General features: G+C 46.1%; 1 protein-coding gene across 7 annotated transcripts in view; it reads left to right on the top strand.

Annotated features, from left to right (window-relative positions):
* LOC134045723 (uncharacterized) overlaps nt 1–21,779 on the top strand; it is a 41,209-nt gene extending 19,430 nt beyond the window's left edge. For 6 of the 7 annotated variants that reach the window (XM_062495655.1, XM_062495659.1, XM_062495654.1 and 3 more), the window contains 10 exons: nt 1,548–1,665; nt 5,246–5,320; nt 7,418–7,518; nt 8,515–8,607; nt 9,907–10,039; nt 10,970–11,080; nt 12,871–13,026; nt 16,034–16,155; nt 17,791–17,976; nt 19,861–21,779. In XM_062495655.1, coding sequence (XP_062351639.1) covers nt 1,548–1,665; nt 5,246–5,320; nt 7,418–7,518; nt 8,515–8,607; nt 9,907–10,039; nt 10,970–11,080; nt 12,871–13,026; nt 16,034–16,155; nt 17,791–17,971 — 1,090 coding nt within the window. In that variant the 3' untranslated portion in view covers nt 17,972–17,976; nt 19,861–21,779. The remainder of the gene's footprint in view (nt 1–1,547; nt 1,666–5,245; nt 5,321–7,417; nt 7,519–8,514; nt 8,608–9,906; nt 10,040–10,969; nt 11,081–12,870; nt 13,027–16,033; nt 16,156–17,790; nt 17,977–19,860) is intronic. The other variant, XM_062495656.1, reaches the window with a different exon arrangement.
* The last annotated feature ends 1,793 nt before the right edge of the window (nt 21,780–23,572 follow it).

Below are 23,572 nucleotides of genomic sequence, written 5' to 3'. Positions count from 1 at the left end.
CCCACTGCCTCTTTTATCTTTTGTGCTCTCAGAACCAGAGCCTTGTTTTCATTGCAGTACTGCCTCTTTCTAAATCCCTAATACCAGATTCAGGGTTTACCTGAGGTGGGAGGTATTTTTCTGATGGACTCATGTTGAACATGAACAGTTTTCTGCTTTATTGACCAATTTCTTTCCTCGCATCAAGCTTTCCTTGCATCAAGCCTTTTTAAACAAGGTCCGTAATACTCCAATTACCCCAGAGTAATTTTCCCTGGCCTTTATGTCAGCATGGTGCTCTATGGATTTCTCTTGTTCTGCCCTTGGTTCTTCCACTGCTTTATCTGACCTGTAGTTTTCCCAGCTGCTTCTGTATTTTCTTCATTAGTGTTCGGATCAGAGGAAAAATATGTAACAGATCATTAAATTCCTGCCCAAATTTGGGGAAACAGATATGGCTTTCTCTCTGAAGAGCAGCACATCTGGGACCCTGTGACCCAACCAATGTGAATTCAAAACCTATGGGTGTCATCAAAGCGTGGAACTTTCTTGTGATTTCTTTTTTTATGGTAGATGAGACATTTGATTCTCTGTGTCTATGATTTAATTGCTACTTGGCAACTCCAATCTACTTCTGCCCTAATAGTTCTCAGACTTTTTGGATTATTTTATTGCTTTCATCCAAGCCTACAGCTTCTCTGTTCCATGTATTAATTACACTTATAAACCCTTGATTAGTTCATTAGCTGTTCATCAGGTGGACTCTTCCCCCAGCCAGCTCCTGAAGGAGTGAAGCAGTGTGGTAGGTACACACTGGCCATCATTGGGCACATGGCAGATGAGGTCAGGAGGCATCCCTTTTACTGCTCCTTTTGAAATGGTAAAACCATGGAGTAAGGGATTGATGAAATGCTGAAAGCATTAATAAAATTGGAGGAGAGAAATTATGTAATTTAATTATATTAAGAAAAGTCAAATATAGGAAAAAATGTATTATATAAATGCAGAATTCTTTGAAGGTAAAAAACAAACAAGTAAGACCAGTGACTGTATTAGTCAGATGGTAGTGAAAAAAGTGGAAATTAGAAGAGCAGAGATGCCATACTTCAGCACTTGATTTTTCCTCTCTAATTACAGTTACAACCTTTATGAAAGCTCATGGATAAATGCAGTTGTCTTGGTATATAGCTGCTTCTTATTCCACTCAGAAAGAATATGTGACACTTGCAAAATTGTGCATTCCTGTAAGTGTGCTCAGGAGACTCTCCCCAAGCTTAAGAAGGAATTGAGCAGCAGCAGTGAGGGAAGGGGAGAGGGGAGCAACAAGCAAAAACCTTAACTTGGGCAGCAAGTGTAGGAAGAAGGAAAAGAAACAGCACAAAAGAAAAGCTGGCAAAAGGCCATTGTAAAGATCATCTGCTGGGCTGTGGCTGTCTGAGCATGGCAAGCACCGCTGGGTCCTTGCAGGGCTCCCTGTTTGCTTGGTGTGAGGCTGTGGTGCCAGGCCAGCAATGCTGTGGACCCGCGGGAAGCTGCCCCTCTGGCTGAGCTCTTGTTTCTGTACACAGTGGCAGCCAGGCATGTGTGAGACCCGGGCACATCCCCCAGCACAGCCTTTCCCTTGGTGCACAGTGCCTCGTGTGGATTCTTTTGAAGACTGAGGAAAAGTTACTTGCAATTGCACGGGTAAGAACTTGGGAGTTTTACCCCAACCTGGTTTTATTTCCATGGTTTTAAATTAAGGGGTGCCCTCGTTAAATAGCCAGCTCTGCTCAGGTATGTGCGAGTCCCAAGATCTCCATCTTGACTGAGTTTCATTGCAGAGCCCAGATGGGAAGATCCATGATTTTTGCTGCCAAAGGGAAGCAGCCCTGTCCAAGGGCTGAGTCCTTTCTCCTTAGCAAGGAAAGGCTGGGACATCTGCAAATGTGTCTTCATCCCACTGCTGTATATTCAGAGAGCTGCAATCTGCTCTGCTCAGAAGCCCATTTATCTGGAGGAAAGGGAGACTGTGGGTGAAATCCACTTCCTTATTGAAGGGCATTTCAAAATGCTGTTTGTCTTCTCTCCATCTGTTAATGATCCCATAGTGTGCAACAGTTGGGGTTTTTTTACAGCCCCTTTGCCTCAGCTGTTCAGGATACTGAGGCAGCAAGTTTGTCTCTGTGTGGACCCCTCACAGTCCTCTCCAGCCTGTTGGACTGATACTGCTGATGTTAGAGCAAGGATTATTTTCAGAGCTCAGCACAAGAAAATGTGCAGCTGGTGCCCACCCAGCAGTCCTCCACAGAGAATCCTGCCTTGTGATCCCACAGGTGACCCCAGCCCTGCAGCTGCAGCATCTCTTACTTTTCTCAGCAAAGCTCCCCCTTTGAAAAATTCTGTTGGACATGTGGAATACAAATGAAGCAAGGAAGATGTGCTGTAGCTACAGGGAGTTCCAGAGGAAACCACGTTATTTGGAAACCTCAGCGGGGCCTCTTTTATGCAGCTAAAGCTGAAAGGAGTCACCACACTCGGCTCTCTTGCTTTCCATTTCCACCAGCCCCTGGGGAGAAGAGGAGGGGAAATTCCATGGCAAACTGCTGAATCATCCCAGGGAAAGTAATCTAAATTGCAGGGATTTTCCTCAAGAAGTATTTCCTGAAAGAGAGCATGAAGGTAGTCACAAACATGGGAGTAGAAGTGCCAGCTGGTGACAATATGTTTAAAGCCTACTGGTTTCAGTGTTTAAGTATCTTTTATGGGCTGTTTTGAATCATTACACTGGGGAAGACCGTGTGTTCTTAAGTTTCTTTTTTCAGCATTTGTTTCAATGAAGGAAGTGACTTAACTCAGGGTAGTGCCACTGATGTTATCCTAGAGCAAGTGACTGAGTCATTGACAAACCCTCAAAGATGCTGACTAAGAGTGATGGGAAATTGAATTTTTTTTAGTTCCCTCTAATGTAATAGCTGAAGAATGCTTTTGCTTAACCATGGGCTTTCTGTTTTCCTGATACACCATGTGCTGAGCAGGCTCACCTTAATCTGGCAGTGATTATGAGCTTTTGTGCCATGCTGCCCTGAGTTTTCATGGCACCTTGGATCCTGAAGCATCACAGCTCTATGTGGTGCTGACCTGTACAGAAAGAACAGAGCTGGAAGTGCTGGACAGGGTAGCACAGCATTGCCCCAGCTCGCTTCAAACCTGGCCAGCTTGGGAACAGCTCCAGATTCACGCTAATGAGCTTAAGTGGACATAAGCTGACTCCATATGGAAAAATTATGGATGTCTCTTCAGGTCAGTGGCACAGCTTATGAAACCTGCTTTATCCCTCTATTTCTGCTTCTAGATTAATTAAGCCCTTCATTATGCTAATATACAGGAAGTTGTTATTGAGCAAATATCCTTCTGCTCCCTCTTGACAATTGTCATATATTATTGTGACTAAATCACATGGTGTGTGTTTTGACACTACAATGGATGACTAAATTTTTCAGAATGAGAAGATCCTGACCAGAATAAGCCATGGTCTGCTCTGCTTATGGCTTACAATTGAGGGTGGCAGCCTGATATCTGTGTAAACTAAAAGCACATCAAACAGAAATGAGTGGTGAGAATTGTGAGCATATCTTAAGGTGTAAGAGCCCAGGTGCTACATGAGGTTCAAAACCACTTCATAACTCTGATGTGGGGAACTTAGTAAGCTTTGCATGCAGGCAGTATACCCCTCAGTCTGGACACATCTGGGTCAAGGGAGCTTTGTGCCTTTGAGATTACAAAGTTGGTGAAGAGAAAACGCTGATGCTACTGATTGGGTGGCCAGTCTGCCACCTCTGTCCTTGCTGTAATGGGGAATTTGACAAGAGTGCAAGGCAGACCTTCCATCGTGATGACAAGGCCCATTCTCATACCCATTTGCATTGACCTGAAAAGATTACTTGGGTCTGTGTCTTCTCCCTATCATCCCTCTATTTTTTCAAATGGACAAAAGAAGTTTGGACAAAAGAAGAGGTTTGTGTTCTGCAGTCAGCACAGGTGTACTGACCATCCACAGATCTGAAGCCTTGCAACATTTTGGTCAGACAGGAAGAAACAAGAAGTAAACTGGGCCTGTTTATTACAGCAGAAGTTTTGGTCCTTTCCACACTGGAGCTTTGGTGTCTGACATGGTATCACTACAAGAGCTACAGTCAAGCAAGCTGTTTCTAATTCAGACACATAATCTGATCCAAAACAACTAAGTGCTGTCCTCAACAAGTTATTCATTGCCTTCCAGTTCCTCACTAAGCCATGCTTTGTCGCTTTGTGGGGGGCAGGCTTGAAGTGTTTGTGCAGCTCAGCTGGGATGTGCTATCTCAGCACACAGTGCTCACACATTTGCTCACAGTCAGGTGATGGCTCTTGTGAGGAAGGAAATTTTTCTGGGTTGTTTACAATCGCTTATTTGTCTTTGATTAACACTTTTCAGTGAATATGGGAGAACAGTTGTTTTGAATATACTTTTGATGAAATTCTTCAGCTGGCAGCCACAAATTTCCTAATTCATCAGCCAGAAAAGAACAAAGACCAAAATGGGAGATCAGACTTTACATCCCTTGGAGGAAGATTCAGAAATGAAAATAAATAAGCAAGCCAGACTTTTGAGTTTAAAACTTCTATAAAGGTCAGATCATGTTTTAAGCAACAAGCCCTTTCTCTGCAGTGCTAGTTTTGTTTTTACAGCCATTCAAACTAGCATAAGCCAGCCAAGTCTTGGGAAATTTCCCATCATGGGGCCTCATGGGGCCCATCTCACCATGCCAGTAGCTCTAAACATGAACCCAGCTCCTCTTTGCACTCACAAGTCCCTGGCTCAAGCAAGAGAATGGTTTTAATTAATGCTGGCTGGCTTCTGTGGGTGCTGGTTGGAGAGAGGAAGGGTGGAAAATCTCAGCTACAGTAGCTGGCAGCATGAAGATGTGTCTAAGCACTGTTTTGCTGTGTGGGTGCCTTCATTTGAGCTAAGCTAACTAGGGAAGACTGTAGATAACCCAAGCTGACACTGGGATGAAAGAAAGCTGCATATCATTTAAACTCAAACAAACAATATAGAACAAAACAGAATGATGTTATTAGGTCAGCTGGAAAATAGCCAGGCTTTGGGTTAAATGAGACAGCCAAAAAAAAAAATGGAGGTAGAAATTAATCTAGTCCAAATGGATAATGAAAGACTGGGAAACCTAACTCATTATGGATGCCACTGTTTCTTAACTGTATTTTTAAATTTTCTTTTATCATTTAGAAGGAAGTAGGGAAAGCACTGAAAGAAGCCTTTGACATCGGGAAACCCCCTTGTGCAGATGCTGCAGTCATTGAGGTAAACTGGGGGGAACCAAAAATCTCCCGTACTTTGGGGCAGTTGTGTTTTTGCACACCATTACGTGGGTATTTGGCAAGACCCAGTTTTGCATGTCTCAGTCTAAGCTCAATGTGTTAAAAGTCTGCAAGCTGTACTTAAGCTATGTCTGTTTGCTCCCAAACCTGTCTTTGTCCTGGGCATACTTAAAGAAAAAAAGCCCCATTACTAAACTAAGGATAAGCCTGAGCTGATTCAAGCTGAAGCTGCATTTTCATACCTGCTCCTGGATCTTTACAAAACCATTTGGAAAGTTGTGGTGTGTGTTACCCAGTCTGCTCTCTGTGAGCTCTGCAGAGCACTTTTATAAAAGCAGGGAGAGCTGCTGAGCCGTGGTGGGGCCCCATGTCTGAGAGTGCAAAATGCAGGCAGGCTGCTCCCTGCTTGTCCCTGCTGAGACTGCTGCCCTGGCAGGTCGGGCAGTGGGGGATTCTGCAGAGCCCAGCAAAGGCGAGTGCTCCAAGGGCATTGCAGGAGCACACCCTGCTGATTTGTGAGCAGCACATACTGTGGGCAGAGGGTGTTTGGATCAAGACCTGCAGGATTAAAATAAATCCTGGAGTTTACACTTGGGCTCAAGTGAGGCTGGAGATCAGGGGCAGGTTGTGGACTGCCACGACTGTGTCTTTCTTCTCTGCTTCCACCACCCCAATGGCTGTCCCATTTCAGGTCATGAGGGAGGGAAGTAGCTCCATGGTCTTTTGGGATGGCAGACAACCTCAGGCATTGGAGGCATTGCAGATCAACAGCAGCTGGTTTTCCTTGTGAGGATATAGCTTCAGCTGGCAAACACTGGCTTTTCTGGCCCATCTCAGACCCAGGCACCACATGAAGAGCTCACAACAGGGACTGTTTCCTCCTTGCCTTGTTCTGTACCTGCTGGAGTAATGGAGCGGTGATATGCCCAGTGATGTACCTGTGCTAGGGTGACTTTTAGCTACCAAGATGTTTTTTGTCCTGCTCCTGGCTCACAGTGGAAAGTTTTCTAACAGGAACTAGGACAAAGGATGGTATGAATCCCCTAGTCCTCATATCTGTAACATCTGGCCATGCTTCAGCATGAGTGGATTTGCTCTGTTGTGTATGCAACTGACAATTGGAAGGCTCTAGGGTGGGTGATGGAAGAGCCTGGATTAATAGGAAAGTCTTATGAAATTACCACCTCCTCGATTTTCTCAGGCTGATGCTTAAACTTCAGATAGAAAATGAGCGAGGTGTATTGGAAACTCATCAGCTGTGACTCTGACACTTTGGGGTGGCATATTTTATCCGGTCCCTTTGGGTGAGCTTTTACATATGTTATGAGCAGTGGAAAAACCCATTCATGATGTGAGTCACCCTTTGTCTCTGGCTGATGAGTACTGTGAGGGCACAGCATATGGGTCCATCTGTCTCCTTTTATCCATCTGGCTCTCCTCCCCTTGCAAGCTTTTGTTTCCACAGAGCAACTAATGGGCAGCATTAAATTGCCACCTGCTCAAGCCTGCCTGCTATGGGGTGAATTTTGAGCTGTCTGGCACAGCCTACCTCCTGCAGACACCTGGGCCACCCAGCTGGGCTCGGTGGGGCAGGACATGTGCTGTAGGGTTTAACACACAGAGCTGTGTCAGGTGTGAGTGGTGGTGGCTGGGAAGGTGCCACCTGCCCCCTTCAGGCATCCCAAGTAGAGACTCTGTCAGAGGTGTGGGGCACACAGTTAGGTCTGCATAACCCTCTTTTCAGTGTTCCAAATTTATTTGCAAGGGTGAGCCAGGTTGAAGCACGGGTGCTCCTGCAGATGGCAGGGAACATCTGCAGGGATAGGCTTTTACCCTGGCACAGGCCTGCTGACCACAACAAAAATAGTGTAGCAAACAGCAAAAGTGTAGGGTCAGGCATTCCAATAAAGCTGATGAAAAATACATTTATTTCCACAAGGACTCTCAAAACTGAAGCAGAAGTTGGTGCCAAGAGGGCAGAGGGATTTGCTGCAGGGTGAGCAGTGGGATGTATTCCTGTTCACTGCATAGGGAACAAATGGCTTTGGCCAGTTCTCCTCTCACACATTGAAATTCACAGATAGTAACAGAGAAGACAGAGGCTGCCAGGCGAGTCAGCGAGAGCCTGAGCGAGAAGGTGGAAGCTGAGTGCTTGGAGGAGTGCCTGAGGTTCCTGGAGAGGTAGGAAGGATGCTGTTTTCCTCTTTGGTAACTTTCTTAATGCTCAAAAGAAAGAAATCATGATGAAGCAGCTGGTGATGCTCTGTTCACCTGGATCTTGATGGCTGTTTTCTCATCAAGGTGTTACTGGAGAGACAGCACTCCACTGCTGTTTCTGTGCTCAGTATTTGTTGTTGGACTAAAGCTGGGGGAACAAAATGCATCTGGAGTAGCTGGGACAGGAAAAAACCTTTGGGGGAGCTCTGGAGAGGCTCAGACCTTAAACACACCTGGAAAGAGGGGCAGCCATGTGTCCAGTGTCCAGACCTGGCCCTTCCTACCCTGGCTGTGCATCCCAGGCACAGTGCTTTCTGCTGGCTCTGTGGGAGGGTGGGGAGCTCTGCTCTGTCCTAGTTCTCACAGGAGAATGAATGTCTTCTCATCTGGCCTCTCGCCACTTCCTCTGACTCCCTTCATCTGCTTTTTGTTCTTGGGTATTTCTCTCCCCATGAGCATCTCATCCACCAGAGCAGAAAATGCCAGGACTACTGGTTGTAGGTAGTATTTCAGATGGAGATTTAATTTAAGATCCTTGGCCCTCCACATGATGAGAAGAAGGAAATTCCTATAAAATGGAGTTGTCCAGAAACCCTTTGTGAGACTGAGACTGACAAAGCATTCAGAGACCTTGTGGGTTATTCATATACACTAAGACATTGTTCTGCAGCTATAATTGGCAAAGCCTGAGTTGCTTCCAAGAAGAAAGTACAGCAAATCAACCACCTGCCCCTTGGTCCCTGGCAGAGGTAGCTCAAGGGTTCTCCCTGCTGTTCCTGTGTTTTTATTCCTCACCAGTTGGGCAGGACAGATTTTGTCATGCTGTACATTCCACCTGGGGGACTGAAACTGTGAGATAAAAAGACAAATAATCACTGAATATTTCTTCAGTTTGCTATTGCTGTTAGATGTGTTATGGAACACACTATATTAAAGGTACTTCTTCCTGTTTTAATTTAGCTATGAAGATGATGTAAGAAGCTTTCTCCACCTTGATGGCTGCCCCCAGATCTGCAGCAGCTTACAAATCCTGGAGAATTGCTGCCTTCTCAGGTTAGAAAACAGAGCCTCATGACACGGGGAGCAAAACAAAGTTTCTGCTGGTCTGGTCTGACTCTGGTATGAGGCCAATCTTGCCTCCAGCTGGATATGGTTGTCCAAGCCTGTGCACACCAGCCTTTAAACATGGAGGAAGCCAGCTGCTGTCAGCAAGACCCCTTCAGAGCTGCCCTGGTTACCTCAGCAAGAGGGAGGCTCAGATGGGGGCTGTGACTATGGCCAGAGCCACAGGGCTGTACTGCCACTTTTTGCCTGCTCCCAGCCCTGCAGGTGCAGGGGCTGTAGCCATCTTCCCCTTCCTGCACTGAGCAGAAGGCAGGCAGCAGTGTTGTGTCATGTGTGGGAGCACTATCCTGGCTAACCCCGCTGTGGGTTGTGATGTTGTTCCTTTCCCTGGTCTGGTCGTCCTCCAGCAGGAAGGTATAAAGGTTATGCTGAGATGTGTGTGCTAGTGCACTTGGGAGGTGCAATCTTAAATGCTTTGTTGAATGAAACCCCATGGAATATGCCAGGATCTCCCTGGGGTTGCTAGGAAGGAGGGAAGCAATAAAGCACAGAAGGGTGGAGGAGGATGTTTGCACCTAAGAGCTAATTTCAGAAGCACTTCCAGCAATGGAGAAAACAAGGTTGCTTCTCTTCTTCCTGTGTGAAGTTATCCAGGAATCTCTAGAGTCAGCAAAACGCCAAAATCCAACATATGCACAGTGATTACTTGACATCGGAGCCTTGTGTTGAGCCTAGGTAGGTGCTTTGTTTGTTGTATTTGCATGTTGATGATGCTGGATCCTAGACTGAATACTTATGAGTCTCTTTTATGTAATCCTTTACAGCTTTACTGAGAATGAAGTTGTACACTGAGCCTTTCTAGAATGTAAAATGTCTGGTTTCAAGCTGGTGATAATTTTAACCAGGATTTGCTGACTGGAAGACAATTCTGATGGAAGATAATTATTTGTCTTGTATTTGTAGGTTGTCAAAGGCACATAGGAGGCTTAGCCAGACTCTGTTTGTCGAGGCTGCTTCATGCTTACTCATTTTTGAGAGCACTAGAATTTTTTAGTGATCTGATCTCACTCGTGATGGGTACAAATGGCAAGTGCACTGAGCTTTTGTGCCCTTGTGGCAGTGTCTTAAAGAGTGCACAAATGTGGGTCACTGAGCTAACTTTGGACTTGAGCATGTGTCCATTCAATTACCCAGGATGCTGTGTGGTCACAGTAGAAAGAATTTTGATCTGAGAGAATAGCATGATTTGATCTGATCAATACTTTCCATATTTATTTTTCTTAACAGAACTGTCTGGCATAAACTAACATACATTTGCAGTGTCAGCACTGACCAGAACGTTAAGGTAAATGGGTTCCTACACAGGATGGAAGATGATATTATGGAGCATTTTCTGCAGACCACCACTTCTAAAGTCAAGGTGTGGAAAACCCATTTTAATTCTGACTATTTGCAGACCATATGGCTGGCATGCACTTTCCCTCTCATGTCCTGATTTGGAAAAGGTGAACCCGTAGTTTGGCCTTCAAGCCTAGTACTCTCCTCTGCCTTGCCAGAATCTGTATATGGACAGCTTCACCTTTTCCAGTTCTGGGACCCCAGTTTCACTGTTAGTAGTGTTTGCCCAGACCCCAAAAGTTGAATTTCACCTGGTACCTATTCATTCCCAGCAGCTGAGCATCTTGCCAGGACAGTGATAACTCACAGAGCTCAGGGCTGTGCTGGGTAGTGAGGATGTAGAGAAGGCTCACCAGAAATGCATCCCTCCCTTGAGATAAGGTCCCCTTCCTTCATACTTTCTAGTATCAGCATATTAGCCCAGACACCCTTCACCCTTGTATCTGGAAAACACAGAATTCCAGGCTCCTAACAGTGCATGATACTGTGCATTTCCCTGGGAAGCTCCCCTGAGCATCTTCAACCTCATTGCACAGGCTCCCTCGGGCATGCTGGAGGCAGCAAAAGGAAAATGACAGGAGAAAATCTGGTTACACTGTGCAGTTTTGGTCTCCAGAGCTCATTGCCAGCCTGTCCCATGGGCCTACACACCTACATGGGAACTGGGGGTGGTTCTGGCAGAGCACGGGCAACCCTGGGGGGGAATAGGAGGCCTAGGGCTCAGGTTTTCAGTCTTACAGGTTTGGGCTTAAGAACTTAGCACATCCTTCCTTAGTTGAAATTTTTTCTTTCTTTCATGTTTTGATTTTCTTTGAAATAAAGGCACAGGATACTGCAGTTTATGGAGGAATCTGTTTCCAAGAGCAAAAAGAGAAAAGGCACAATAATTTGTATCTATTGTTTGTGTGGTGTCCCTACATATGCACCCTTTGACCCTGTTTCTTTTCCTCAGGGAACACTGAAGGCCTACTTCAAAAAGTGTGACAGTGGTTTTGACCACATCCTTGAATCCTTAAAGCAAAGCTTTTTGACCTTTAGGAAGAGCAAACCAGCTATATATAAGGTAAGAAATAAATAAATAAGAAAGTGAGAGCAGTATTTTATTCAGGAAATCATCTTACAAGAAAGTTGGAGAGGGATTTTTTCCAAGGGCATGTAGTGACAGGACAAGGGGTAATGAATTCAAACTAAAAGAGAGTAGGTTTAGATTAGATTTTAGGAAGAAGTTCTTTGCTGTGAGAGTGATGAGTTGCTGGAAGAAGTTGCCCAGAGAAGCTGTGGATGCCCCACCTCTGGAAGTGTTCAAGGCCATACTGGATGGGGTACTGAGCAATCTGTTCTGGTGGAAGGTGTCCTTGCCCATGGCAGGGGAGTTTGAGCTAGATGATCTTTAAGGTCTCTTCCAACCCAAACCATTCTATTCCATGAAATCACTAAAACTAGTAACTGAACCTTTGGATGGCACAGTATTAGAACATTAATCCAAACTGCAGTTTACTCCATTGTCAAATGGGCTTTTAAATATCTAGTGGTCTCAGCCCAATACCTCTATACACCAGGGTTAGGTAGTGACAGATACCCTTTCTGTAATTTCAGCAGAGAAACCAACAAGTGAGGAAATGTGGAAACTGAATGTACCTCCCAAATACAGAAGGGAATGTTGGGCTCCTTCCCCTCCTACCATTGCCCCAGTACCACTGTAGTGGAAATCTTCTTAGCTTCTGATGTGCTTCAACCTTATTTTTAAGGATTATTATATTTAAGGATTATTGTTAAGGATCCCTTTGATGTAGAGTGGACACAGAGGGGTGAAAAATCCAGATTCTTAAAGAGCATAGTGTCTCATGCAGAGCATTGGCAAACAACCTCACAAAGTACCCAAGTTTTTCCACCTTTACAGAAGCCTAAACAACTTGTCTACGATCTTACAACACCCTTGAGTTTATCTCTTCAGCAGAGAGGTTGGAACCTGGGGAACACTCTTTGGTGCAGGCTGGATTTGCTGCTGCTACATGTGCCACATGTTCTCCTAAGCACAGTACTCCCAGGTCTGCAGTCTCTTTGTCAGTGATGATTTTAATTAACGTTTTGCAATATGGAAAAAGGTAATGGAAGAGAAAAAACATAGGATCTATTCTGCTGTTGTTTAAAGCCTGGCCCTAGACATTGTCACATTAGTGCTGGGGCAAGCAGCAGCTCAGTGGTGAAACACTGTGGCTGAGCTCTCTGTCTCTTGCTTTGTCTGTTTTGGACATAGCTGAGGATTTCCTGTACCTTTGTTCTGCAGCCTAACCCTGCTCTGATTTCAATTGCTAACAAAATGTGGTTTCTGTGCAGCAGCCCACCCCCCATCAGAAACACTCACTGTCCCTGTTAGGTACTGCATGGCCTCTGCATTGGGGTTCTCAGCAGGCAGTGGTAGCTAAGAGGGAGTTGCTCAGTGACTTCTCTGTTCCCAGCCACAACTGTGTACCCAACGGCCAGGTGTCAATTGTGGATGCTCCAGGGAGGTTGCATCTGGCTTTGTCTGTAGCCCAAGCTTTCCCCAGGTGATGTATTTGTTAGCCAAGCCAAGTGTCACTGCAGCTCTGGAGTGTGAGTGACCTCTGGCTCAGATAACTGGTCCCATTGCTTTTGATTTGATGTCTCCACTTATCATCAAGGTTTATGACATCCACATGCAGCTTGGAGGCAGTCCAAGCATTAGATCAAGCATTTTAAATTAATACTTAAGGAAAGAAAATCGACAGCCATCTGCATGGGCAGAATATCTGCTGTCATCTCTGGTACAGGTGTGGTCTGAACCGTGTTCAGTGCAGGGAAGTTAATCTGGGTATCTTTGTTCTGGAACAGGCCCTCGTGGAGGCTGTCAATGCCATTATTATTACAGAATACATGCAGGCCCTCCTGACCACTCCCAGGAAACCATCTGCTATGCAGAGGAGGAGGATTGTCAACAAGATAGAAGAAGATCATAGGATGATGCAAACCATCTTTAAAGAGTGCTTAGTAAGTCTTTGATATGGTTACAGTTTTGCTCTCTGTCATCAGGAACAATACCAGCAGAGGGAAAGACTCTGAAAGCTACAAAAAGGCTTAAGAGTTTTCACCACCGGGGTATCAAGCTTCACCAAAATGACAGTCAGATGTGCTGACAGCCCTTCTGATCTGTCAGAGGCTGTTAGTTCGTGGTTTTGAAGTGTATGACTGGAGAAGGCAAGTTTCACACTGCTGCCACTGACACAAGAATGAGGCATGCTCCTCTGAGCTGGTGAGACAGCTCCAAAGCTGCCAGGTCCCCTCATCAGGCCTCTGGTACATGGCATAGGGTGGCAGTGCCTTCCCTTGAGCCTCTGGAGTGATGAACCAAGCAGGCTGCTCCACATCTCCAGCTGCTCTCTGGATTGCCCTGTAAGGCTGCTCCTCCCTGGACACAGGGTGTGCATTGCCACCCCTCCATCCAGCCTCCTCCCTCCCCACAGGCCCTTCCAGCCCCTCAGAGCTGGGATGATGGCTGCCTGAGCAATTTTCCTGTGCTGTGGTGTTTCCTCAAGGCAAAAACATGCTGATGCTGTTGTGGCTGCTGACGGCTGTGGGGAGGAACGAGTCTTCCCGCAGGGGTAAACACCTCACACCATTAGGAAGTGAAGGCATGTTGCAGAAGATTGAGTGTAAAACCAGAGCCACACCTCTGAAGAAAACCTGTGCAGAAGTGCTGGTTCTGATTTGCAGAACCAACTTCAGAAATTTTAAAAAGCCTCACCTCATAATCTGGGGTAATTAGCAGTGCTGCACACAGCATCTTCAGATGCCACCAGGCTGTCACATAATTACCCAAAGGCAGGGACTGCACTGGTAGCAATGTCCCCTCCTTCAGCTGGTCCAGTTGGAGAATCATTGCTGTGCAATGTCCCTGACATGGCTCATTAGCAGATGCAGGCTGAGAGTGACCAGTCATGGTGCTTCATAAGGGGCTGGACTGAACAGCACAGCAGCGGTTGCAAAGTCAGTCTGGTAACAGGACTCAAGATGTGACAGCATATAAACCCCCTTGGGTACACTGGTTATAATAATTTCAAGAATGCTGAGTCATTCTCACAACTTGCCTATTTAAATGCTAGGGACTGAAAATCTATTTTCCACAGACTAGTCCCTTGCAAGCCATATGTCAGCAATTCTTACCTTGTCCAATGAATAAAATGAAATAAAATGATCATCTGTAGGCCTCTTTAAAATCCTCTCAGACCCATTATAATTAATGCATTAGTTTCATGGTGGAAAGCTGGAAGCTGTCAGTGCTTTTAGCTGAAGACCCACCTCTCTTGGCATGATCAGTCACAGGTGAATTAATGCTTTCAGCAACTCAGACACAGGGAATAGCAGAAAGGTTCTCTAATCTTAACTCTGAAGTTAACCAGTAAAGCTGTGCTCCGCATCAGCTTTGGATGTAACGTGCATGGAAGTGTGCAAAGGAAATCTAATTATCTATTAAAACTCTACATTAAGCTTGGATGAAAAAGGGCTGCATCTGGTTAGAGCTGTTTCCCCAGTGTCCCCCAGTGTGTGCACTTTCTTACTTGATGTGAGAGCATCAAAAGCCTTGGAGGTGAAATGCACAAGTGATTTGCAGGGGACAGCCTGCTCCTTAGTCATGAGGCTCACGGTTATGCATGTGAAATATGAACTCTGCTGCAGACTGAATTTATCATGCAGTTGCTGCACAAGCTGCACCTGCTCCTTGCCCTGCTCTGCCCTTTCTTTGGGCTCTTCCTTCCCCTCTGTTCTCAAAACACATTAGGAAATACCTTGCTTCTCTCCTAAGAGCAGTACATGTCAAAGGCACTTAAACACTGCTGACGAAACACCTCTTTTTTTCCCCTTTAGACTGCAGGCTCTTTACCTCTGACCTTGCCTGCCTATGTAGTGCTTAACTAAATCTGACACCTTCAAATTAATTAGCATTTTGTAATAGTGAGCTTGCCAAGTATGAAGCTGTACAGTACCAGTGCCTCAGGAATTGAGTACAGCTTGTGCACTGAACAGAGCTAGACATGCTGTGTGCCTGTAGTGCAGGGGCAGAGGGGGAAGGCTGTCTTCTATTATTATTATTATTTTTATTATTATTGTTAATAATGATAATAATAATAATTTATGTTCAGTGCAGAGGTGCCACATGGAGAGTGTGCCTTGCTGTTTCTAATGCTCCCTGGAGATCAGGGGGACCTGGGCTTCTCCTGCCCCAGTTTGGCAGCCTGTTCTCCAGGTTTACTTCGTCACAGAGTCTCTGTTGACGTGGTGGCATCAATAATTCAGGGAAGCAATTAAATTGCATTGCTGCACTGATGAAATATCTGAGCAAGACCTGGAGTTCTCTCTCGGTGGTTCATCTGCATTCTGCTTCTCCAGCTCTGCTAAAAATGCTGTGTGTTTTTTGATGAGACTTTTTTCTCCTGTGTGCTCCAGATTAGAGGGAGTTGATCATATGCAACATCTACCAACTATTCACATTTTTTACACTGTCCAGCCCTGTTCCCCCCTTCTTTTCTATTAAAGGATCTGTGTCCCCTCATCCTCTCCCTAAGGTGGCTTTTCTGGATTTGCTTTGTCCCTGGGCTTGCTTTGGGGGAGCAGAAATGCCAGCATGTTTGGCCAACAATGCTTGTTTTCACATAGGTCAAGCACAGGGCTGTGCTTACCTCCAGAAGCAAACCACCTCCCACAGGGTGAAACGGCCCTGAAAGGACAGAATGAGGTACATTTGCCAACTTTGCCAAATGAAGTGCAGGAGGGGATTCTGCGCTGTTGAAGATGGTTGCCCAGCCACACTGGAAGCAGTCTGTAACTACTCCCCAGGTTCTTTTCTGCTACCCTGGGGGGAAATCAGACTTCTAGACATGCACAGACACTCATGAAAAGCTCCTAACACAGAGAGAGATCCCCAGTCTGACACGAGTCCAGCTCTTAACACGCTGTGCTCTTTCCCCTGCCCTGAACATAACACTGTTTCTCTCCCCAGGGTCCTGCAGCTGGTTCTCTCAAGGATCCCATAAAAGCAATTTTAGAACTTATTCAAACTTCTGATCCTGAGGGGATGAAAATAGCACTTCTGCCCATTCTAAAAGAATTTCCTGACCTCAGGTAATGTCTTTATTGATTTGACTTCTGTACTTTCTTACATGATTACTTGACACCAGAAGGCCTAAAGCAATATTAGTCCTGTGATACTTTTGCAGTGTGTTGGGCCAGGCACAGAGAGCCTTTGAATGTACTCGCTGGTGCCTTGTTTATATCTTTGTCAGACATGAACTGGTGAAGTTGAGGTGTCCTTCTGTAAAGGTGGAGGATGGTTGAAATTGCTGTCAACAAAGCAGAAATGCTGTGGAAAAGTACTACCTTAATGCAGAATTTACAGGCACAAATGTATCAAATGTAGGTTTCAAGAACATCCTTAACTTGGGCATTTCATAACTTCCAAACACTTGGCTTTTGGCTTCAACACTTCACCAAACCTTGTATACCTATTTTCACAAGTTTCTAGGTATATTCAGCAATAATATACACTATATTTCTTACAGGAAACTTAACAGAATTGAACACAGCTTTTACTAGGAAGGAGAAATCTTAGCTAATTGAATTTTTTCCAAAGCCTGTGGTTTACTGCATCTATCTTTTGTTCTGATGTGCTGTGCCTGTGTTTTTCCAACTTACCATCATTGCAGTGTAGAGCTCTCTTTCACAGGATGCTGTAAGGGCCAAAAGTGTGAATACCTTCAAATATGGGACAGACAATTTGTGGTAGATAATTACTTCAGTGCCTATTCAACATGACAGTCAGGATATAAACCTGCAGCAGGGGAAGTCTCTATACTTCTGTAGGAAGGACTGCTGTGGGGAAAAAAATAAAAAGAAAGACAAAGAGATTATGTTATGCTTCGTCTGGTTTCTAACTTCTTTTTTACTTTACTACTTTTGAAGGTGCTATTGAGCTATAAAGCCTTATAAAACTTATCTGATACAGCATAGCAATTATATATATATATATATATATATACATATGTATATGTATATGTATATGTATATGTATATGTATATGTATATGTATATGTATATGTATATGTATATGTATATAAAATAGGAAGTGGGCATAGATAGTTCTCAGAAGACACAGATCTCAGAGGAGGTCATCCTGGTGTGAGTGGATGCACTGTTCTTGATTACAACAGATTTCTCTGTTTCACACCTTGGCTTGGATACATTTGCCTTATATATAATATGTTATTTCCCTGCTCAGCAGAACAGTGCTCTGTGAACACAAAACCTGTAACCTTCCAGATAAATAAGAATTAGCTCCATTTGAGGGGAGAAAAGATATCAAAAATGCTTCCAAATGGTCAAATGTAGAGTTATCTGAAACCTATTATGGAAACATACAGGTCTTTTTCTAGGAAGAATCTGAGATGAACATTTTCAATACTTCACAGGGATGCTGTGTTCCCTAGGCTTGGGTCCCGTGAGCTCAGCCCCATCCCGCAAAGATTTTGGGATATGGCCTCCCCCTTAGGTAGCCAGAGGGTGTCAAAAAGCAGCTTCCAATCTTTCGTCTGGTCCAGCAAAACTGAGGGATACAAAACAAGTTTGGTGGGTTTTTTTTTTGTTTGTTTGGGGTTTTTTTGTTTTGTTTTTTCTGGTTTTTTTTCCCTTTTTGTTTGTTTGTTTGTTTGGTTTGTTTTTCTTGGCTCATTCTCTTACCTGTCCTCTTGTCCTTTTGGAAAGGAAGGAACATCTGAGTGCAGTGCTGGACATCAAAGATTCGCTCAGCCGAGAAGACAGAGCTGCTCTCTTGAAGGCATTTCATGATAATTGCAGGGAATCGGAAACAGAAACAAACTTGCTTTTTGCAGATATAGAAGTAAAACCTAGAAGATATGGACTCTGTGGCTGCCTCTGCTGTTAGCAAAGGTGGGTGTGTGTGAGTATGGTTGTGTGTAATGTGTACATGCACAGGCAGGCACCCTGCTTACAGGGAGTTGGGGCTGTAGCTTCACCTCCCCAAGGTCCTTATTGCTCTATAGACTGGCGCTACTTCCTCTCTGCCTGCAGACTTCCACACTCTGAGGATCGTGTTGTAGGCAGTGCAGGGTGCTGAATGCTTAGATGAGTGATTCAGGTTACAGAAGGGACAAAGGAGAAGACAGGGCTCTTCCTCCCCATCTTTCTTTACTGTCTGTGTGTCCCTGCAGCAAGGTCTCTCTGCAGCACCCCCTCCCTCCCAGCTCTTACCCTCTGCATGGGCACGGTCTCCCAGGCAAGTCCTGTTGCCTCCTAGCAGGACAGGAGGATTCTCTCAGTGATCTTCCTGCTTCTCTGGTGCCAAGGGGAGGGATATGTGAGTCCCACCACTTCCCCTCCATGACAGATGCATTAATTAAACCAGACTTGGCCCCATTTAGGTGACTGTGCTGTGCTGTGCTGTGAGGCAAGTGTGCCTACTGTGTGCTGGCACAGCTGACGACAGAAGGGAGAAGGGCTTAAATCAGAGGGATGGCTGTCACTGTGAGGAGTTAAATCCAATGGTGAGAATTGCCAAAGCTCATTTGGAGAACTTGCAATCACCTTTCAGTTTCCCAAGGGACTCCTTTGTAGTCACAAATGGGCATTTTTATTTTTTTGGGGGGGCTAAGTTGCTGCAGGTTTCGAAGTTAAGCAGTGCCTCATGATTTTAATATACTGCTTAGTGGAGAACATGCAACTATTTTCTTCATTTTAAATAATTGACAACTTCTTGTTAGTCCAAAGTTATCCAGCTCAGAGGGGGAGAATTTTGTTTTATATTGGCCAGGTCAGAGCCCTCAGCTATCAGAAATAGTCCTGCTCAGTTAATAACTGCAGACTGTCAGCAGCTACCTTCTGTTGCATAAGCCGACTAGACTGAGGTTGAGAAGCACAGTCCCTTTCTTCCTCCACTCTCAGGTGTCACCATTTATTTATAGTTACCCATGTTAACAGATCAGGGATGAAGTATGCAGGACTCTGCCCTCCAGGCACAGGCAGACAGCAGGCTGCCCTCGTAGCAGGGAGAGAAAGCAATTAGAGAAACCATAAGAACAAAAGCTTCCCCTCCTAATGAAAACTGATTCTGATATAATGAACTGGCTGTCAGCCACCCATGTTTATACCCTGCTTTAAAGAAATTACCCATAGTGTCACCTTTGCTTTAGTAAAGATATCGAGGAATGTGTTTTCAAAGCATCGTAAGTCATTTAATCTCCTATTTGGTGAAATTCCCTGGATAAATAGGCTCCCAAGTCCCAGCAGACCCACTGCACTGAGTCTGCAGTGTGGTGGGCACACATGCCTAGCATGGTTTGGTCACCTCATCTGAGTTCAGGTGTATCAGTAAAGGTGAAATCAGTTACGGAATGTGCCACCTTCCTCCTTCCATTCCAGCCCTGTGACTTTGCTGCCATGCTCTGGGGTGCGACTTGTAGAGTCTCTGGGAATCATCTGCTTCCTCCTAGCCAGGAACACATTTATCCCTTCTGTATATGGAGGTGGCAGGACTTTGGAAAAGCACTGGGTTTGGTTGTTTCATGTTAACACAAAATGTCCTTCCAGAAGAGGAGTGAGAAGGTTTGGCTGGGGAGGGCAGGCAGCAGTGGGGGTGCTGCCCATGGCTGTGGGCCATGGATTACTTATCCCAGGAAGTGGAGGATTTCAACAGGTAAGTATTGATACAGCTTCATGCAAGAGTGTGCACAGGAGGGATGTTTCTGCTTTTTGATTCTTGCACATGTTCTGACAAGTACTATTTAATTACCCAGCTTTTTTCTTGCCTTCCCTCAGGCCTGCTGGGACAAATATGAGGCCTTGATCCCCTGTGCCAGCATCTGCAACCACAGCTCTTTGAAAGCTTCATATGCAGCTGGATGCATGGAGAAGCCTGTCAGCCATGGAAGACAAAATTCCTGCACTTTTGCAGGAAACCCATGTGGCTCAAATCCTAATCTTATATGAAAAGTCGAGGAGGAATATGGATATGGTAGAAAGATATTTCTTCAAAATTTCCAAGTGATTGTCATTCAGCTGAGTCCTGGTGGTTATTCCCAGGATGTGGCAAGTGTGGAGGAAGGTTTCCCCTGACTAAATTCCTCTCTGTTTCCATCCCTTGTTTCGTGAAATCTCTAATGAAACCAGGGGCTGCTGCACCACGTGGTGTCCAAGCATTGCAACTTCCCGAAGGATCCAAGACCTCTGTTAGGGAATATTGCCTGGCTGATTGTGCTGGCAATGCCTGCACACAAAGGTCTGGGCACCTCAGTTTACCCACCAAAACCTGACCTGCACCAGGATGATGCAGACAGAGCTGCCTCTTCCCTCTCTCGTGAAGTCTGTGACCTGCTTTGGGGGCAGCCTGCCATGATGAGGTGTGGAATGAGGAGCTCTTCCTGTATGAGTTTTACATCTGGCTCAGAAGCATAGTCTTGTATTAATTTTTATACCTCAGTTACTGGAAATTTCCTCTTGGAGAGGGAGGGGAAGCCTCATGTGAAGCAGGCAGTAAAAGGAGCTGTTTGTCCCAGACTCTGGGCAAAGACTCTGCTAGTTTTCAGATGTAAATAGTTAGTTCCAAAGGAAAACCACTTACTTTTCTTCCTGGCTATCTAAGGACTGGTCACAGCACCCAAGCTGAATGTGGTTCAAGGCTCTCCTTTGTTATTGTGTGAATATAGGCCATTACTGCTCCTCTCTGACACCATAACCAAGCAAAAAACTCTACCTCAGACATGCCAGTGCTCCTCTGAGCAGCTGTTCCCCCTCAAGTCTGCTTCCCTGGCAAGAAGAGGGAAAACTTGTGCATAACCTGTCAATGAGTGTAGCAACAGACATGTCATGCCCTGGTGCCCTGAGAAATGCAGACCCAGCTGGGTGCTGCCACTTTTTGCAGTGCTGTGTCATCACCCCAGAGACACAGGTGCCCTATCCCAAAGCCCTGCATGCAGATGGGGTCCTGTGATCTGGAAGGGAGCCAGGACAGGCTTGTAATTGTCATTAGCTTTGTTCCTGGTGCAGTGCTGAGCATGGGATGAGTGTCAGAGGAGAAGGAAGAAACAGGTTGTGCCATCTCCAGGGAGTCCTCTGTGTGCTTTCAGTGCACCAGGAGACCTTGGCACTGTTACACTTCATCCCTCAAGCCAATGAAGGGCAGTGAGAGCATTCCATGGCCTGCCTACCCTTCCTGACTGCATGGCTGCTCAAAAGGCCAGTGCTGGTGTCCCTAACATTTCATAGCTGTCCATTGTGGCTCCAGTGAGACCTTCCCTGGGAGGTGGGAAGGCTGGAGAATCTGGGGGAGCTGCAACCTGGCTGAGTGGGCATGGTTTGGGCTTCCAGGGCTGTAGGAATACCTGCCTTCTGAAGGTTGCCAGCCCTGCCAGGAACTCTGGGCCAGTCACCCTTCCCTCCTGCTGAATTGCACATTTTTTCAAGGGTGGGAAGGGATGTCAGACCTGGATGGCAGACTCTATTGTGACAGCAGTGTCAGGGTCAGCCTCTGCCAATGGGGATTTCAAGCAACAAGCCTTCCTGAGAAAATAAACGAAACCCTCTATGACATTTCCATCACTGTTGGGCAAAAAATAATCCTTCAGCATGCGGACAGCTCTGGCCATGCAGATATTGATATCTATGTGTGTCTGTGCCATTTGACATCTGCAGCCAGACAAGGGCGTGTTCTGCTTGGAAACAGCAGCTGGGAGCCCTGAGGGACACCAGGCTTGCCATTGCTGTGTGCGGGTTTTGTAGCAGCAAGTTTTTGCACTGTGTGTGAAGCATTCACTCATGGAGAGACCAAATAAAGACCTGAGATTTTCCATGAGGTTTAATGAAATTTTCCAGAGCCAGAGGGTGCAGGGATGTTGGCTGGGAGTGATGGGGAGAGGCAGCCTGGTGTGGAGGAAGATGGTGTGGGAGGGATGTCCTTAGGCACCCACCGGTCACCTGTGGAGAGCAGATGGTGGGGTGGGGGGGAGTGCTCCTGGTTGCTCCCCAGGAGGGAAGGCAGTGGCAAGGGAATACTGGGTCACTCCCTAGGATGGTCTGAGGTGATCAGGGAGGGGAGAGGAGGCTGCAGGGAAGGAGGATGAGGGATTTTAACCCACTCTCTTGTGTTGTGTGACCTGAGCTTCCCAAATGATCCAGCCTCCTTCTTTCTAGCTTTCACCCTAACTTGAGGTTAAAGCGCTTGTGTAGGATTTGTGCCACTCTGCAGAGGGCTGGGAAGCAGGGTCACACCCAGGATCCTCCTGCAGGATTACCTTGTGGCCTCAGCATGTGGGCAGGGACAGCCCTGCCATTGCCACCAACCTGCCAGCATCACTATGGAGCTGTGCTATACATCTCCCATTTGGCCTTCCTTCCAATGATTCCACCTCTGTGAGCAGGACAGGATCTCAGAGGCTCCTTGCACATAATCCTCCCACTCCCTTTGCCTCCAAGGTTTCACTGGGATCCCCTTGACACAAGGGTTGTGCCACTGCTATGCACAACCATCACCCAGACACACCAGGCTTTGTATGTGGGCAGGAAGGAGTGACAAGCTGCTCTGGCTCTTCTGAAAACTGTGCTCCATCACCTCTCCAGCTCTGCTCTGGGCAGAAGTGTTGTGTGACAAGCAATGGTTTGTTGCCTGAGTCCCCCACACTGCTCAGGGCCAGGGTTTGGCTGGATGCTTTGAAGTGCTGCTACAGGGCCTCACCAGCCAGCGCCCTCATTTGAGCTGCTGTCTCTGAGGGTCACCTTCAGGGCTTGATGCTGAAGGCAGTGGAAATCAGATGCTCCTTAATTATGCTGTGAGGTCTGAGGAAAGATCTGACATTTGCTGAGGTGCTCCCTATGCTTCCCTGGTTTATTTAGTGGTTTTGCCAAGGATGTGACAGGGAATGGAGGGCTTGATAGTGAAAAACACAGGTAATAATACTCTGGGACATGCTGAGCTCTGTTGGGTATCAAATGTGCAGGAGGAGAACCAAACTCTAAAACTGTGAGACCTCAGAGAAGGCAAACATTCTGATTGCAAAATTATGTACTAAATTGTGTTTTATTCCTGTCCCTCCCAAGAGGAGCTTTCAGTGATGGAAAACTCGTATGATAATCCCAATATTAATCAGAATAATCAGCCGCCTTTGAGGCTTTCCTCTCCAGCACCCAGCTGGAGAGGTCCACGGGTGGGGAAAGGGAGGTGTGTGAGACAGACAACATGGCAAAAGCCACCACAGACTATTCCCCCCCAGCACATCACTGAAGGTTAGACTTTAAGGCTGAAATGCCTGCCTTTACCGCAGCACCCCACGGTCCATGAAGAAAAGACAAGGAGGAGGAAGCATTGGCGTGTGCTGGGGTCTCTGGCTTTGTAGCAAGGAAGGGCTGGGCTGGGTTCCCCCAGTTCCCCCAGCAGCTCTGGGAACACCCAGGCTGGGAAGGGTACACTCCTGGTGCCATCTAGTGGCACTGGGACATGGAAAGGGCTGTGGCTCTCTCATGTCTGTTATTTGCATTA

Source organism: Cinclus cinclus, chromosome 6, assembly GCF_963662255.1.
Source record: "Cinclus cinclus chromosome 6, bCinCin1.1, whole genome shotgun sequence".
Lineage (NCBI taxonomy): Eukaryota > Metazoa > Chordata > Aves > Passeriformes > Cinclidae > Cinclus > Cinclus cinclus.
The sequence above is the reverse complement of the archived record's forward strand: the minus strand, read 5'-3'. Positions and strand labels throughout refer to the sequence as shown.